Raw genomic sequence first — 16,948 nt, 5'->3', positions numbered from 1 at the left:
ACAAAAGGCGATCGCAATAGGTCACTTGAGACTTTGTCTCAGGTGACCTAAAAAGTACTTGAGGGATCTTTCTCAAATTTGGCATGGTGGTTCCCCATTGTTCCAAATTACAAAAGGCGATCGCAATAGGTCACTTGAGACTTTGTCTCAGGTGACCTAAAAAGTACTTGAGGGATCTTTCTCAAATTTGGCATGGTGGTTCCCCATAGTTCCAAATTACGCATATATATAATTTTGGGATTCATAGGAAAATTAAGATTGCTGGCAGGTGGCCATCTTGAATTGGAGAGTTAAGAATTTGTTAGCACTGTTTATCAAAAAGTGCCAGAGGGATTGTTCTCTAACTGGAATTGGTTCCCCATGGTGCCTAGTTACAGGGGTTATAACTTTTATTATGCAACTGCCTAGGCATGAAGAGATTAAAACAGGTATCCTACCAGGACTGTCTCCAGGGTCTGGCCCCTACACCTGGGAGCATATTCAAATGAGCAGTGCAGGCCCTCTGGTCCTTTTGATTAATATTACCTGGTATGATGGTTAAGAAGACTCAAAAAAAGAAAATCTGACAAAAAATGTGGGACAAATATTGTTTTCCAAAACTATTAAATGTTTATTGAACAGACAACAATAACATATACTTAACACTTCAGTTCTTGTCTTGTTTACAAGTTCTGACCCCCTAACAGTTCAGTACTTGATTCCTTTACAAGTAACTTCTGGCAACCAGGCACTTCATCCGGTTCACAACTTGTACAGTAACTCCCTACGACACTAATTCTTGCCTCCTCTACTACTTCTAACATCCTACCACTCCAATCTTTGCCACCTTTACCACATCTGATACTTTTACTCTTAAGTCATTGCCATTTTTACAAGTAACCTCTGACACCCTTCAGCTTGGGTCCTTGCCTTCTTTACAAGTTCTGACACCCCTCTCTAAGATCCTCGCCTCCTTTACAAGTTCTGACACCTTCTCTCTGAAGTCCTTGCCTTCTTTACAAGTTCTGACACCTTCTCTCTGAAGTCCTTGCCTCCTTTACAAGTTCTGACAATTTCTCTCTAAAGTCCTTGCCTCCTTTACAAGTTCTGACACCTTCTCTCTAATAAGTCCTCGCCTCCTTTACAAGTTCTGACACCTTCTCTCTGAAGTCCTTGCCTCCTTTACAATTCCTGACACAGTCTCCCTGAAGTCCTCGCCTCCTTTACAAGTTCCGACACCTAGCGGTTCAATTTCCACCTTTTATGAAGTCAGTGATCTTGGAATTTTTGCCAGTTGTTTTGCTTTTCTTTCCCTTTGGTCCTTGTGTTGTCTGTTCAGTCTTTCTCTTTTGACCTTTCCCTGAAAATTACACAAAAGACTTGAAATGAGTTGGGAATTCATTTTTAGTCCCTGAAAAGTTTAAACTAATCCCCCCGTCCCTTATTTTACAAAATTTGCCCATTTGATGGTTGATTAAAATTTGACGGCAAGGGAAGATATACTTTTGAATTTAAATAAACATCATCGATGCTTGTTTAAAGAAGCAAATAATTTCAAAGAATACAATGTATATATTCACAGATTAATTTGATGTGAAATCATTTTACAATGTGTAAATATCTCAGATAGACTTCAGATACTGGTGTGTAAACAAACAGCTTATCAAAAAAATGCCGTGGAATTTTGATTTTTATTTATTTGTTTGGAGTTAAATGTCCTTGTTATAGCGAAGGTGACTGGTCATATGGTGAACAATAGAGCCACTCAAAGGACCAGTTTTAACAACTTTGGTTTGTCTCGACCAGAGGATAGTGCCAATAACTTTCCTCACTTTGCAAATGCTCAACATAAAGGCCGAAAGGGTTGTAATAGGAAATGTAATGCAGTTCTAGGTGTCAAAATGAAACTCAGAAATATTCTCTTGGTGAAAATAGGCTATACAAGTATATGTTAAGCACTTAAAATTTTGTGCAATTCGAAACCGGATAAAACATTTATCAGCCTGGTCTAAATTAGTCTCTGTATGAAGAAAACAAGATTAACTCTCAAAACCTAGTAACTTGATAGTGACTTCATATTCGTTGTATCTGAATGCATAGTATTCATTATGAAGATAATTTTAGTACCAACTGTATGTATGCTGAAAGTGTTGTTCCATCATCCAGCCAGTCTTTAAGAAACAGATTTCTTTTCTATATAAAATAGTAAAATCTTGCTGTGTCACCATCAACCCACTTTATCTTGGAGTAAAGGAGGCTGATACAGGGTTCGTATTATCAGAATTTTATTTACTTAGATAAAGAAGAGACTTGGCCTGGACCGAAGAAATACTTCGAGATAAACAGAGTCTTCGAGTTAAAAGAGTTCAAGATAACGAGGTTCGACTGTACATGTATTACAATATAATAAATCGGACCCTTCACCTGACATCATTACCTTGAGACTTGCCACTGTCACTCTTGGCTGGCCTGTTCTTGTATGCTGTGGCCATGCGTTGTATGTTGATGGGACGAATCTTGTCGTGTTCCACTATTGGTTTGGGGTAATCACTGCCAACAATACATCCCGCCTTTTCTTGTACCTTCAGCGGAGCTGTCCACGGCTCGTAGATATACTGGGTCGGCATGTGCTTCAGTACGGGCACATACTTCCTACGAAAAATAATTTAAATAGAATTAATTCATTCAATGACATTAGTCACATTTTTGAATTTTTCTTATTACAATGTTATTACCATCCTCAAAAGTGCTGATTCAAATACAGTGCCAATTGTCACACATTATGAAACATGTTGACTGACCACCGTTTCAGAGTATGGTTTGGCCAAAGGGACTCATTATTGTACGTTGTATAAAAGGAGAGTGTGCTCCCCCTCCCCCTACTGTATGGAGGGTTATTTCAGTGTGACATTACTGTATGCAAGTAATTTTAAATGATTACTGTATGTAGGGTTCTTTCAGAAAGAGACCACTGTATGCAAGATTATTACAGAATAAGACTAAAATATGCTAGGTTATATTATTGAATGGTTTGGTTATTTTGGAATAAAAATTCTTTGCTGCGCTGACTTTTTTTACATGAAGATGTGTGAAATCAAAGCCGTATAGAGTTTAACGTTGCTTGTTAAGGGAGGTTCATTTTCATGGCAGTGATTTCCTAGCATTTGCTGAAAAAGTAAATCTGTTCATCAATATGATTTTGGTAAATATTTCCATTTAAGTTTCATACCCAAAAATTTCAAAACTGCGACAAAGTTATATTTTCACAAAAACATGAAAATCACTAATAATGATATGGCTGTTCCAGCTTTTTTATTATTTTTCTTTTATTGATATTAAAATTACGTTATAAAAACCATGTAAAATGTAAATGAGGGATAGTGTTGAGAAATTAAAGTCAGTCCCAGAAATCATCATGTATGTACATGTAGTGACCATCAGGAACCTTCATGTGAAATTTGAGAAAGATCTGTCTAGTACTTTCTATGAAATAGTGCTAACAAACTTAAACTCTCAAAATTCAATATGCTTAACAAGGAACCATGGAGAACATTCATGTGAAATTTGAGAAAGATCTTTCTAGTACTTTCTATGAAATAGTGCTAACAAACTTGAAACTCTCAAAATTCAATATGCATAACAAGGAACCATGGGGAACCTTCATGTGAAATTTGAGAAAGACCCCTCCAACATTTTCTAAGGAAAAAGTGCTAACATACTTCAACTATCAGTCCCAAACTTTGATATGTATATTCAGGGACTATGGGGAATGTGCATGTAAAATTTGAGAAAGATCCCTCCAGTAATTTCTGAGAAACAGCGCTAACAAACATTGTTTAAGGACGAATGGACCATGGACGACGGGGGTTTGAATAGCCAACCATCTGATGATGGTGAGCCAAAAATTTGAAAAACCCCTTTCCTTTTCCTTGTCCATACCTGATGTAGTTGCCATCTTTATCTGTCTTTTTGCCGAATGCGATTGGACTATAGACCCTGAAGTACTGAAAGAAGAAAGAGGAGGCCGACAGCCACATCCAGTTGGCAGCATTTAGACTCCAGTCTGCATCCAGAAGGTACTCCTCGAACACCTGGAGAAACACATAATGAAGCTTTTACAATATATCTACTTTTATCTTGACTAAGCCCATGGGTTCTTAAAAAGAGTTGGTAAAAAAATTGTACTGGCCATCTCATCTTAATCTGACCCTTACACGCAGGAAGGGTTGGATTATAATACAGATACAACATTTATGAAAATCATTAGTGTCAACTTTCTTAAGGTGACTGTCAACAGCTTCCCCAAGATTAACTATATCTGTACAATTATATGATATTAAATGCTAGCTGTTTAGAGGTCAAATATAAACCCCTGACAGAGGTCTTACCCACACACTTGTTTAAATTCTGTTAAACATTCTAGACCTGATAGCTGACCGAGACTGTAAGGCATAAAATTTCTCTACAGTTAACTAGTGTAAGCAGAGACTATTTAATCTGGGCAAATTGATCATGAGTGTTTTCTTTTTAAATGTCTTTTTTCCAATTTCCCCAAGTTTGATAGAAAATTCTTCCATTCAGAATTTCACACTCAGCATCTGACATAATGGTGTGTTTTAATCATTTTTTTATGCAAGCAAAAATGCTAAATGTACACAAGAAAATATTTCTGAAGTATATAACAATGTGTTATCAAACTGTTTTTACCGATCTGATCATTGTTTTCTGCAAGAAGTTGTTTTTCTGCATTGAAAACATTTAGATAGAAGAAGGGTAGTTTCCCTTTAACTTAAATCAATCTCTGGTATATTCTAAATTATACTTCACTTAATCTGTGTTGAATGTCTTCTGAAGTACAATATTAGCAGCTTCTGAAGTAGCAGCAGCATTTTCATCGTGAATTTTAGAAGAGTTCTCTTTATCAATGTGGTTACTGTATATCAGGATATTTTGGCCTTTTAAGGCCTTTGTAATGGGGGCGAATTTCTCATCACAGCGAATGCAAGTTGTACCTTTTTGCCTTCCTCCCAGCTGACGTACAGATCGCCTCTGGTAAGGAAGCAGGCTACCGAGTGTCGGGCCAGGTGATGGATCCATCCCTCCTGTCTCAGTTGGTTCATAATGGCATCAATAAATGGAAATCCTGTTTTTCCCTGAAAACATTCACAAATAACAAGTAGTTACAACGATAACTCATTTACTACATAATATTTACATACTGTCAAACATATTTTGAAATATTACATTAAACATTTTATACTATATGAATTATAATCATCAAGAAATTAAATCAATATGACAAATAAATCTACTCATTGCTTATCTTCTTTGTCATATAAATATACTATTTTCAAGATATCTGCACCAATTTTTATTACAACTCATAGTTCCATAAGATCTCAAAGACCCCTTGATTTCCTTAATCCATCATCCTTTCCTGACTTTGATAGGAAGATGCCACCCATCCACTACAAGAATTTGCTGGAGATGTGTCACTCTTTCATTTCTATTAGACCTCTCTTTATTCTGGTGTGGAGATGGCCCTCCTCAAGCACATTGATTTGGAGATTCTCCCTCGTCTCCCATGCCATCCATCACCCCTAAACACAGGCTACTGCATGTACCTGGCTGTGCCACTAACCAAAGACACACATCTTGGCTACAAGACATGTTTATCAAGTGCAGTGATACGCCCACGCAATAAACACATTATATCTAGTTTTGTAAACAGCATGTCCTCACTTTTATTCTGAAAAACACTAGACAGTAATTATGCAAATCTCTAAATAATGCATTTAAAATCAACTTTCTACACAGAATCAAGCACATGTACAGAGCTTTGACCTTATTAGTGTGTACATACTATAACAAAGTCCTAGTGAGAGCATACTATTACATATGTTGATACACAGTGTACTCATGTGTGTTTCTCTTTGTTATTGAGAATTCAACATATTGTACCTATTACGCAACAGATTCTTTCAGACGCCATCCCAAACATGGAAAAATATACTTCTGGTTAGCAAATATGGATGGGCACACCGGAAACTCACAAAACATTTGCGCAAGAATATGTGTGGCAGTAACAGACAGACATTCATTGTTTGGATAGACACACACACACACAAAGTTTTCTTTCTTTAATGCTGATTAAGGTGTGTATAAAGTTTGAAAGTGATCCGGCTGTTGAAGCTCAAGTTTTCAGCTGAACAATTTGTGGACAGATGGACGTACAAAGTTTGTAAACAGATGGACGTACAAAGTTTGTAAACAGATGGACATACAAAATTTGTGGACAGATGGACATACAAAATTTGTGGACAGATGAACGTACAAAGTTTGTGGACAGATGGACATACAAAGTTTTTGAACAGATGGACGTACAAAGTTTGTGGACAGATGGACATACAAAGTTTGTGGACAGATGGACATACAAAGTTTGTGGACAGATGGACATACAAAGTTTGTGGACAGATGGACATACAAAGTTTGTGGACAGATGGACATACAAAGTTTGTGGACAGATGGACATACAAAGTTTGTGGACAGATGGACATACAAAGTTTGTGGACAGATGGACATACAAAGTTTGTGGACAGATGGACATACAAAGTTTGTGGACAGATGGACGTACAAAGTTTGTGGACAGATGGACGTACAAAGTTTGTGGACAGATGGACGTACAAAGTTTGTGGACAGATGGACGTACAAAGTTGGTGGACAGATGGACATACAAAGTTTGTGGACAGATGGACATACAAAGTTTGTGGACAGATGGACGTACAAAGTTTGTGAACAGATGAACATACAAAGTTTGTGAACAGATGGACGTACAAAGTGATTACTGTAAATGCACCCACATCTGTGTTGTTTGGACTTTATCAAAGTCATCTTTTTTAAAAAAATCTTTTGCATGCTATCAGTAGTGAAAATTTAACCATACTTTAGACTCAACACAGTCGTGTGTTTTTTATAGACAGTCACAGTGAAACCTAAGCAAGGTCACAGTATTGAAATAACATTAGATGTACGGTAATCACCTGTTTCCACGCCTCCAGGAACTCTACATTAGTATCCCAAGGAATCTGTATACAGATAGGGTTGTCCACCATTTGGTCAAAATTTGGGGTAACTGACCCAACTGTGTAGAAAAATTCACGCCAGAGCAGCTGACCTTCCAGGGACACTGGGGGAGCTGTGTGTTTCTGTAACGAATTAGTTCATCTGTTATTCATTAAGGATGTAGGTTACCCTACTTTGACATGCATCTCCTGCACAAAAAGAGTTCCACTAATGATGTGTATATGAAATAGCATATATCCTCAAATAAACAACATTATTACCCATTTGAGAAAAATCTAGGAATCTGATAGGTTAAAAACTACAGTGTACCAAACCGCATTTGGAAATCTTAGGGGGTATACAAAAATCTTGGGGGGTATATGGTCATGTCACGTGATTCTCAGCAGTAATACGGTGGAATCACGTGATTTTACAAGGGGTATACGGGTCACGTGTCTTTGTATCTTGTGGCCGGGCAACAGGAGACAAATTGCATTCATTGTCTGCTTCGCTGTTTACAAAATGGCAAAACGTTTCACTTCGCATACTGATAAGGAAATATATTTTTCTTTGTTTTTATTATAAAAGACTCAAAGGGGTAATAAATTCGTTGAACAGATTTTTGGCAGGGTATACGGGATGGTATGACCCTACAGGATTTTGTATTTCCTTCGGCCTATCGGCCTCAGGAAATATGAAACCCTTTAGGGTCATACCATCCTGTATACCCTGCAAAAATCTGTGTAACTAATAATATTCTTTGATTATTAAAAATGGAAGCTTATAATGATCTCATTTTTTTTCCACATGAAATCTATATATTGTTATGGTCATTTCCTCAACAAAAAGGTGCTGAACCATATATACCAACATTTAAAAAACAAATCAGTTTCAACTTATTCCCAACTCAATAGACCTATATATATATGTATTATAATGATTAAACAAGAGAGCAGTCACCACCAGTCCAAACGTTAGTGGGTTGTTATGTGTGCTGGAGTCTGACTATACTCAAGACATGCAGATTAGCGTGATTGATAAAATATGGAATATATTTAAGGTAATAATCAATCATAACATTCTCACGTATCACTGGAAAGTAGGTACTTATTTTATTGGTTAACTTATAATGTTTGGAAATGCCTGTGATAGAGATGTATACAACCAAAACATACTTCAGCAGAGATTGAAGGTGGGCTTACTCGACTGACAGGGGTAAGTACATACCTTGTTTTGTTTATATATGTCAACGAGTCTGTAATACATTGTTCTAGGTGACAGACAGCCAAACTTCAAATACGGACTGAGGACGGTCGTGCTAGGCTCAAGGGAGTTTGGTTCTGTCTTTGGCTTCTCAAAAGTACACACCCAATTCTGCAAAGTAATTTAATTATACCTGATAATAAAAATACTTATCCTTGTACTCATATAGATACTCACGTAAATTTTCTATATGAACCTTATTATAAAACAGAGGAAATGTTGTACATATTAATGATTCTTCATTTCTAACTAGGCCTTGACCTAATCTATTAAGATATTTTGAACCTATGTTTGTTGGGTTTTTTAGGTTAGGTCACAGCAAGAAAGGAAATTTGAGTCATATGTAACACCTTTTGATTCCAGTGATATTTTAATGAAACAAAATGTCAAAAACTAATTGAAGCAACAATCATTTTTATAAAAAGAAAGATGCTAACTTGGGAGACCTAGGCCTGTGTCTGATGACTCAGATGGCTGACCAGATCCTGAATCAAACTGAATATGAGGTTTCAATCTGAGAAAATATCCCTTGATTGCATATTTTTATATACATATATTTTAAATATGTGTTTGTTGACGGTAGGCCCACCTCGGGACTAAATGTGAATATCTCATAAAACACATGTGCTTTACAGTATAACAATTGTACAATTATATTTACCGTTTTCTTCATCATTCTGTCCAGCCTGATCAAAGCCTCGGTCTCGCCTCCAGGAAACAAACATGGTCCACAGTCCTTTGCATCTTTTCCAAGATCCTCCAGCGTTGGAATCGCATACTTCTGGTCATAATCCTTAGATACTGAAGTTTTACAGTCTGTTAGAAAAAGAAAGAAAAAAATCATTATCACAAGCTGTGATAATTTTAATCATCTTTTTCATAAAATTAAAATATAATAAAAGAGGCACAAGGGGCCTGAATAGCTCTATTCATGTGCTTTTTACTTATATTACCTAGTTATTTGTTTGATCAATACCATACAGCAAATTTAAGCTGAGAACAAGCAGAAATGTAGTAATGGAAGTCTATAATAATTTGACCATTATTCTTTCTGATGTCTCAAATCCTCCATTGCCAAGGCCTGGGTACAGGTTTGGAGGGGTGTTGGGTCCCAGGGGTAGCTATCTATTACACTGGTCATCTACAAGAAGATCTGATCCAGATCTGGTCAGGGTCTCCGTGGGGGAGATGCTATACAGGAGACTGATTGGAGGGATCTGGTACAGGTTTGGGAGGGGGGTCCCAGGGGTAGATAGATATATCGCCCCTGGTCACCTACAAGGAGGCCTGATCAGGGTCTCCATGGGGGAGATGTTATACAGGACACTTACTGGAAGGTATTGGTACAGGCTTGGGAGGGGATCCCAACATGGACACAACAGTCTGTAGTCTCTTGTAGGTTAAAGGAGCTGATCCACCATTCTTCTCTACAATTCTGAAGTATACAATGTACCATTACATAGAAGCATGCAAAAACAGTTCTTACAGATCTGATATTAGATTGTAACAGTTTTTATTGTCAAAAATATGAACCACCAGTAGCCAAAGGTAACATAACAAAATGCTACCTTAGTTTAGGTGTCAGCTTGTGATATATGTAACTGGGTGAAATTCTATGACATACCGATGTTCTAGTTACGCTGCATATGTGAATATTGAAGCATTGATATAAGTGAATTATGCAAATGAAATGAAAAACTTAGATCTAAATTACACATTAGTTATAATTATGAACATGATTTATATACGTACATGTCAAGTGCATCACTTACCCAACATCCTGATCATCTATGCAAGTTTTAGAATATCTTCATGTTTTATAAACTCTTACGGTATACAGATTGACAGCAAATGAAAACCAATAATCTGACTCAAAATATGGGGATGGGTTTTTACTGGACAATGAAATAGCTCGGATGGCACCGTTCTGCATTTCATAATGGTGGGCTTATATTATTGGTAGGCATGGGCTTATTGCTGGATAAATGTACACTTCAACTAAGCCAAGGGTATACGTAAGTCACCACCAGTATTTTTGGGTCTATATGGGAAGAAATCATTGAAAAACTAGGAAAACTGGGGATATTCAAATGCTGAAATTGTGCGATAGAATTTCATTATGGATCATATTATTCACATTTAAAAAGCCAAAAGGATATATAAGATAAATTATAATTTTGATGAGAAACAGTTTTTGTTTTTGCAAACTTGGAATTTGATTAGTCAAATTCGGGAATGTGGTCTATTTTCAATTGGGAATGAGTGTTTAATATTTGTTATCTCTGGGTTAGGAGGGGTCAACGGGCTCATAGACGCCGTATAGTTTTTATAGACCACGAGCCAAGGCGAGGGGTCTATGAGCCTGTAGAACCCTCAAGCTTCTAACCCAGAGATAACAAACTTGTCACCCTGACAATCTTTCATAACTGTTTTTCTGCCAAATTTTAAGTCATTTTGTGAGTTTGACTCACATAGATTACGTTGAAAGAATGACGACCTTTTTTGCTCCAGGTATTTTAAGAACTTTATGAGGGTTTTTTTCACTTTATTCCCCATCTTTGTTCTAAAATTGTTACTCAAATGGGTAACTATTACCCAAATGCAGGATTATTACCCATATGCGTCGTTGTGCCCCACCTGTTAAACTTGACAGTTACTCAAAATAGCCCCTACCTGACACCTTTTGACTTTTCGGCAATATTTCGGACAATAGTCACAATACACAACCATCTTTGTAATTAGCACCCTAGCGGCCCCCTCATTGCCTTTTTGTTGAAGTTGCTGTCGTTTAAGATTGCTTGTAGGGTATTTCATCCTATGAATGTTTGGCAAACCTCGAACGCTTGTGTGTGTCGGACGCCATCTTTGTTGTCATGAAGAGAGATTCTGGTTTGAGTTATCTCCCCCTCGCACATGCTTTTATAGACCCCAGCAGAGAGGGGTCTATAGAAATATAGACCCCAGCAAGATATCCAATCAGAAAGAGTGTTACAAATTAGAAGGGTGACAATGTTTAATGGACCTCCAACGGGAAGTGACAAATCCCTGCTTGTACATGGGACATAATTTGATTATATTTACCTTTTTGTGTCATACAAGGTATGGGACACACATTTGATCACTTCAACCCCACATTCCCTGGCAAGGTTGTCGACTTCTGCATCGCGAAGCTTTGCATAAGGTTCTGTATCTACTTCATATGTAAGGGTTGTAATATTCCATTTCTTGAACAGATCAGCTAGTACATCTACTGGCTTCCCTTGGACAATAAACAACCTGGAATATCAACAATGTTCTTTTCACAGAGACTAAAGGGTGTATATGCTACCATACTGTCAAAATGAGACTTAAGTATATACATATTAAGAAAATGTCAAGGAATCTTTTATGAATGGAAATTCAAATTTAAATCTATGCATGATCTCATACATGAAGCACGAGACAAAATCTTAAAGATATCTCCATCTCCAATAAAGTCTCACAAGTAAATCACAGATTGAAAGTCCTCAAAACGTCACTTTTGTCAATAATTGATTGTTCAACCATTTTATCTTTATTTTTACCGTGAATTTATTTTCTTGAGATTGGTGTCCAGATCTTGTAAACTTTGCAGGAGGAATCTCCATCTGTTGATGCCAACATTGCCGTTTTTAGGAAACCATGGATCAAGGATGAAGATTGGTTTCATGTCCTCTGCATTTTCACACGCCGCAATCAAAGATGGATTGTCGTGGATACGAAGACCTTTCCTAAACCAGTGGATTGACCTCTTTGCCATTTTATGTCACTTTAAAAAGAAGTAAAAAAGCTTATAGCATATATACATTTTACAGTACAAATCTTTATTTAAAACAAAATTGCATGTAGTTATAATTTTTTTTACTAACATTTAAGTATATCTTTTTTTTTTTTTTAAATCATCATTGTGTGCATGTACAATAAAGGTCACTATTACATCTATTTATAGTCTGTAGTATTTAGGATCCCTCGATCTAGCACTCTCCCATGCCCATGCCACTGCATTGTGGGTTTTCCTATGCAACTTACATGTATTTCCCCTTAAATGAACTAACTGTAGAACAATTGGGCCGGCACACTTCTGTCACCAGCTGGTGTAGCTCGATTGGTCAGAGAATAAGTTCAGCAGTCTGAAGCTGATCAGAGTTCCAATCTGTGTCTAGCTCCGAAGTGAATTCATTTTACACTCAGAACAATGTTGTTCATTTCATATTTAGTTTAGTTCATCTTTCATCTGCAAGGCATGATTTTCTTTTCAGAAATTATTTATCAAAGCTATAGTTATGCTCGAAAAAACAGTTTCCAATATAACTTTTGGCAGTGGTAAGGAGATCATTAAAAATATCACAGGAAAGAAGGTAGTGTACATATGTGCTTCCACCCGGGATCAAACTTTCGGCCCTTGCTTCCTGGTTCACTGCTCAGACAGTATTACATGTACAATTAACCTATAGGGAAATTCCCTCTAGAGGGAAGCTAGAATCGAAGGTGATCTTATCATCTGCCAAAAAGGAACTCCTTTTTATTCATTTCACTCATATTTCAGTAATAAAATTGTTACTGTTGTAACAAGAGATGGAAAAATGCACAGCCAGACCAGGTTTGAGCCAGGACTCTCTGAACTCTAGCTTATATATAGCTATATTGACAGACGCTCTTCCATTGAGCTTAATTACTTGTTGCCGATGCTTGACCCTGTCCTGTTCTGCTACCTTCCTACAGGCTGCTTTTTCAAAGTCTTCGCCCCCTAAGACACAACTATTTGCAATGCCATAAAAATTGTCTCGGTTGTCAGAAGCTACGTTATCGCAGCTAAGGACCGCCCAACCTTAGATGGACACTCTATACCACTTGATCAGCTATACCTGGTTGCCAACGGTCGACCCAGTACAGTTCCACTACACCTTTAACAGGTTGGGCTCAACGGCAAATATGAGTATACGTAATTATCCTGCATTTGGTTAACGGTTACCCATCTGAGTAACAATTTTATTACTGAAATGGGGAATAAAGTGAAAAAGAAACACACAAAGATCTTTTACACATTATGAACAAAAGAAAGGGCGTAATTCTTTCAACATAGTCCAATAAAAATACTATGAGGTACAATTGTGCACAAAAATATGTGAATTGTATCAATTCATTGCTTATAGTGTATTGCAGAGTATAAAGCTATAAATAGCAAACAGAAAAATCATTTTTTACACTTAAAAACTTTTACACTGATATGGTCACTCACTAACAGGTGCAGTATACACTGCCGATTGAGCTTAGTATAATATAGCTATAAAGACCTATAATAGCTGTATTGACCTATCCGAAATAGGTCTTTTGAGCTATTTTCATGTGATTTTATTTTTGAAGGAAAACGAAACAAAGTCTCTGTTTAAAGACGATTTTATCATGAGGTTGATGAAAAAAAGACATTAAATATAAGTATTCTTTTTAAAAAATAATGATGTAAAAAAATCGGAAATAACATCTAACTGTATGTTTTTTATAGTCAACATGACCATATCCCTTATTGTTTAATGCGACTTTGCTTTAATTTAATGAAAATTGAAATATGATAAAATATAGCTCAACACAGTTATAATTTATAGGTGAATATAGCTATATAGGTCTGTATAGTTATATAGCTCAATGGGCAGAGTGTACTGGACCTGATGGTAGCTATGCCCAAGCTAAGGGGAGATAACTCCAATTGAATTTTCGCGCCGCGCCAAAATTTCGTCACACTTTTATACCATCGGAAGAACGGTGATTTTATCGTGCTTGTCCATGTTATAGAAATGGATACATGGTAGGAATTTTATCTTCGATATCCCTCGTCACTTTACTACAGTCTATATTTCAAATATCATGGCGGAAACGCAAGGAGCGGAGATTGTGAAATATTGCAGAAGCGACAATTTCCTTATAAAACCGAGTACATCCATCAAAATTATATACAAATGTTCAGTAATTATCCCTTAAAATAAGTATATATATATGCCAATCTGTCAAAACCGTTCTTGGTATGAAAAATGCTGTTGAAATCCCAAGGGGTAGTATAACGGTAAATCCAATATGGCGGACACCTCGCCTCGAAAACGTAAACAAATCCCACCTGTACCAGACAAAACTCGCTAGAAGGATATTGCATTAACGGTTGTTTACCTATCGTGTAAAGGTATCTGTTCTCTTTGTTTTCTGTATATATTTTAAACATTAAATGATGTATATTTGTATAAATTTCGGTACTATTTACTTGTTTCTAAATGATTAAACTTTTAAATTAAGTTACTGTCACTCAGTCTTGACTTAGTTTACATACGCTGATACAGTTAGAAATTGAATAGACCTAAATTTAAATTTATTTCGAGTTTCAGTGTTGTCTGACATACAAAAACTATACAATGGTTGGTCTGTACATAGTTTACATTAAACATATCTAATTGATATGACATGCTTTTGTTTTTCAATATCATTTTTTTTTTTTTATATAAATAAAACTTGTCAGATCATACACCATGTACAAATACAATTTTTTGTTTTTAAATATTATTTTAATGATTTATCTGACTAAAACATATCAGATCATGTGTAATTACAATGAGTATGCTTGAAGACAAGTACCCTTCAGACTCCTGGGTAAGCAAATGCCACAATAAAAGGAGGGGCTGGTATATACATTAAGTACCCCAACTGAGATCAACAATCAGAAGCAATACCAACAGGCCTACATTGTTCAAACTACTAAGTTGAAGAAGACCTTATTCATGCTGCACACTCCATCAAAAACAAAATTGATAACACAACTCAAGTAGTATTCCTGACTGATGCCCTCTCTGTGCTACAAGCTTTGACAAACGACAAGCTTAACCTCAACTTGAACAAGCTTTATACACCATCAAAAGTCTGACAACAGTTCTACAGTGGATTCCTTCTCACTGTGGAGTTTGGGGTAATGAACAAGCCGATAAATTAGCAAAGAATGGTGCTGAACAATAACAGGAAGAAAATCCAGTCTGCTACACAGAGATGAAGACTATCATCAAATCTCTGTTCAACACCCATCAGCAACAAGACAGTTACCACCAACAAGATCTGACCAAACTACCATCTTCCGACAGGACACAACAGACTCAATCAACATCTATACAAAGTCATGAAAGTTGTTTCATCTCCAATGTGTCCTTGTGGAGAAGCAGAGCAGGATACTGCACACCTCTTACAGTCATGGAAGATCCATCAGGCACTGATCATGAGAGATAAGATATGGCATTCACCAACCGTTACCACTCAAAGAAAAGCTATGTGGACCAGTGGATGCCCTTAGCACAGAAGACCACCAGATTTGTTGAGGAGACTGGTATTCAAGTGTAAAGGCGAACGATAAGAAAGAAGATGTGTAATTACCACTGAGACTGGTGCATCAATATATATAATTAAATGAGATTATTAATGTCATTCATTGTGTTTTGTAAGGGGAGGTAACTCTTTGTGAAGTAACATTTTAGCATCATCTCCGGAGTGAGGGGTGATATTTAGCATGGAAATCTTTCATTTTACAATAGAATAGATTGGTTCTGAAATTGTGGTAAAAAAAGAGAAAACAAATTCTCCCATATATACCATGTTATTGACCTTGTACGCTTTTTTGATTGTTTTCAGGAAAATGCTAAAAAACAATTGTGAAATTTCACGATTTCAAAAAATTCGTAAAAATCCAATTTTGAAGATAACATGGTTCTGATTGCTGTTTTGTAATCAGGTTATGGTAGTCTCTAGGAAAATGACAAGAAATAAATCACTTTTGGTTTAAAAAAAATTAGTTGGGCATAGCTACTGATGGTTTGTCCTTTTCACAAAAAGTTAAATCTATATCATAATTGATCATTTTGAATGTACTTTACTTTGTTATTTATTAATCATTGGATTTATTCAAAAGAGTAACGCCTTAATTTGTTTGCTCCAAGTGTTTAAAAGAACTCTGTTTTTATTTCACTTTATTCCCCATTTCAGTAATAAAATTGTTACCCAAATCAGGGACAGTATATTACCCATATAGTTCTAAAGCAACTGAAAATGTTACCCAAATGACTGTTGGTGTTATATGAAATAAGCGAATCTCATACGAACACTTTCACACGTGTGACGAGACAGGGTTTTTGCAACAAAGACAACTGGACTTTTATTTATGTTTGCAAACGCGATTTCTTTTCCCTTCTCCGAGAGGTTGAATCATATCCTGTTCAGCTCAAGAAAATTAAGCGCCATGCCCCATCCATCGATCCCTTCCAGGCTCAGCTAACAAAGAAAGGGAAAAGAAACCGCGTTTACATAAAAAAAATCCACTTATTTTTGTAGCAGAAACCCTCTCTCCTCACACGTGTGAAAGCCGCGTTCATATGAGATTTGCTTATTTCATAACACACGACACGTGTTGGTCAGTTGGTGGTCGCTATCAAATGCATTCAACACTTCTATAGTAATTTACTGGACTTTTTTGCATGTTTAACCGTATGAAAACATCAAACACGCCTTAAAACCTCTTATGAATTGTACTCTACCTGTAACGGTATGACAGCCACGACGATCAGCTGATTATGTAACTTGTTTTGAAACAAGCCGCGGTTTTTCC

At 36.5% G+C, this 16,948-nt stretch overlaps 1 protein-coding gene across 3 annotated transcripts; it reads right to left on the bottom strand.

Moving 5' to 3' along the window:
- Positions 1 to 584: 584 nt before the first annotated feature.
- Positions 585 to 16,948, bottom strand: LOC110463432 (cryptochrome-1-like). 3 transcript variants are annotated; one of them, XM_021518031.1, is made up of 12 exons: positions 16,878 to 16,926; positions 16,497 to 16,614; positions 11,868 to 12,091; positions 11,386 to 11,580; positions 9,636 to 9,739; positions 8,966 to 9,120; positions 8,269 to 8,415; positions 7,020 to 7,184; positions 4,992 to 5,132; positions 3,919 to 4,070; positions 2,417 to 2,631; positions 585 to 1,339 (listed from the first exon to the last, which is right to left on the bottom strand). In XM_021518031.1, the coding sequence occupies exons 3-12, from the start codon at positions 12,080 to 12,082 to the stop codon at positions 1,227 to 1,229; spliced, it is 1,602 nt and encodes a 533-aa protein (XP_021373706.1). In that variant the 5' UTR covers positions 12,083 to 12,091; positions 16,497 to 16,614; positions 16,878 to 16,926; the 3' UTR covers positions 585 to 1,226. The 3 variants fall into 3 exon arrangements, with proteins under 3 accessions (XP_021373706.1, XP_021373705.1, XP_021373707.1); XM_021518030.1 differs by lacking the exon at positions 16,497 to 16,614 and having other exon boundaries at positions 16,878 to 16,948; XM_021518032.1 differs by lacking the exons at positions 16,497 to 16,614; positions 16,878 to 16,926 and adding an exon at positions 13,151 to 13,245.

Source organism: Mizuhopecten yessoensis, unplaced genomic scaffold (assembly GCF_002113885.1).
Source record: "Mizuhopecten yessoensis strain PY_sf001 unplaced genomic scaffold, ASM211388v2 scaffold10905, whole genome shotgun sequence".
NCBI classification, from domain to species: Eukaryota; Metazoa; Mollusca; class Bivalvia; order Pectinida; family Pectinidae; genus Mizuhopecten; species Mizuhopecten yessoensis.
Note: the sequence above shows the minus strand (reverse complement) of the source record. Positions and strands in the feature narration are given on the sequence as shown.

Excerpts from the sequence above, each read along its gene's own strand:
- LOC110463432 (XM_021518030.1), bottom strand. The coding sequence starts at position 12,082 with ATGGCAAAGAGGTCAATCCACTGGTTTAGGAAAGGTCTTCGTATCCAC. Across the intron at positions 8,416-8,965 it reads ACAGAATGATGAAGAAAACG|AATTGGGTGTGTACTTTTGA; the intron begins GTAAATATAATT and ends ATTACTTTGCAG. Across the intron at positions 5,133-7,019 it reads TCCTGGAGGCGTGGAAACAG|GGAAAAACAGGATTTCCATT; the intron begins GTGATTACCGTA and ends GAATGTTTTCAG.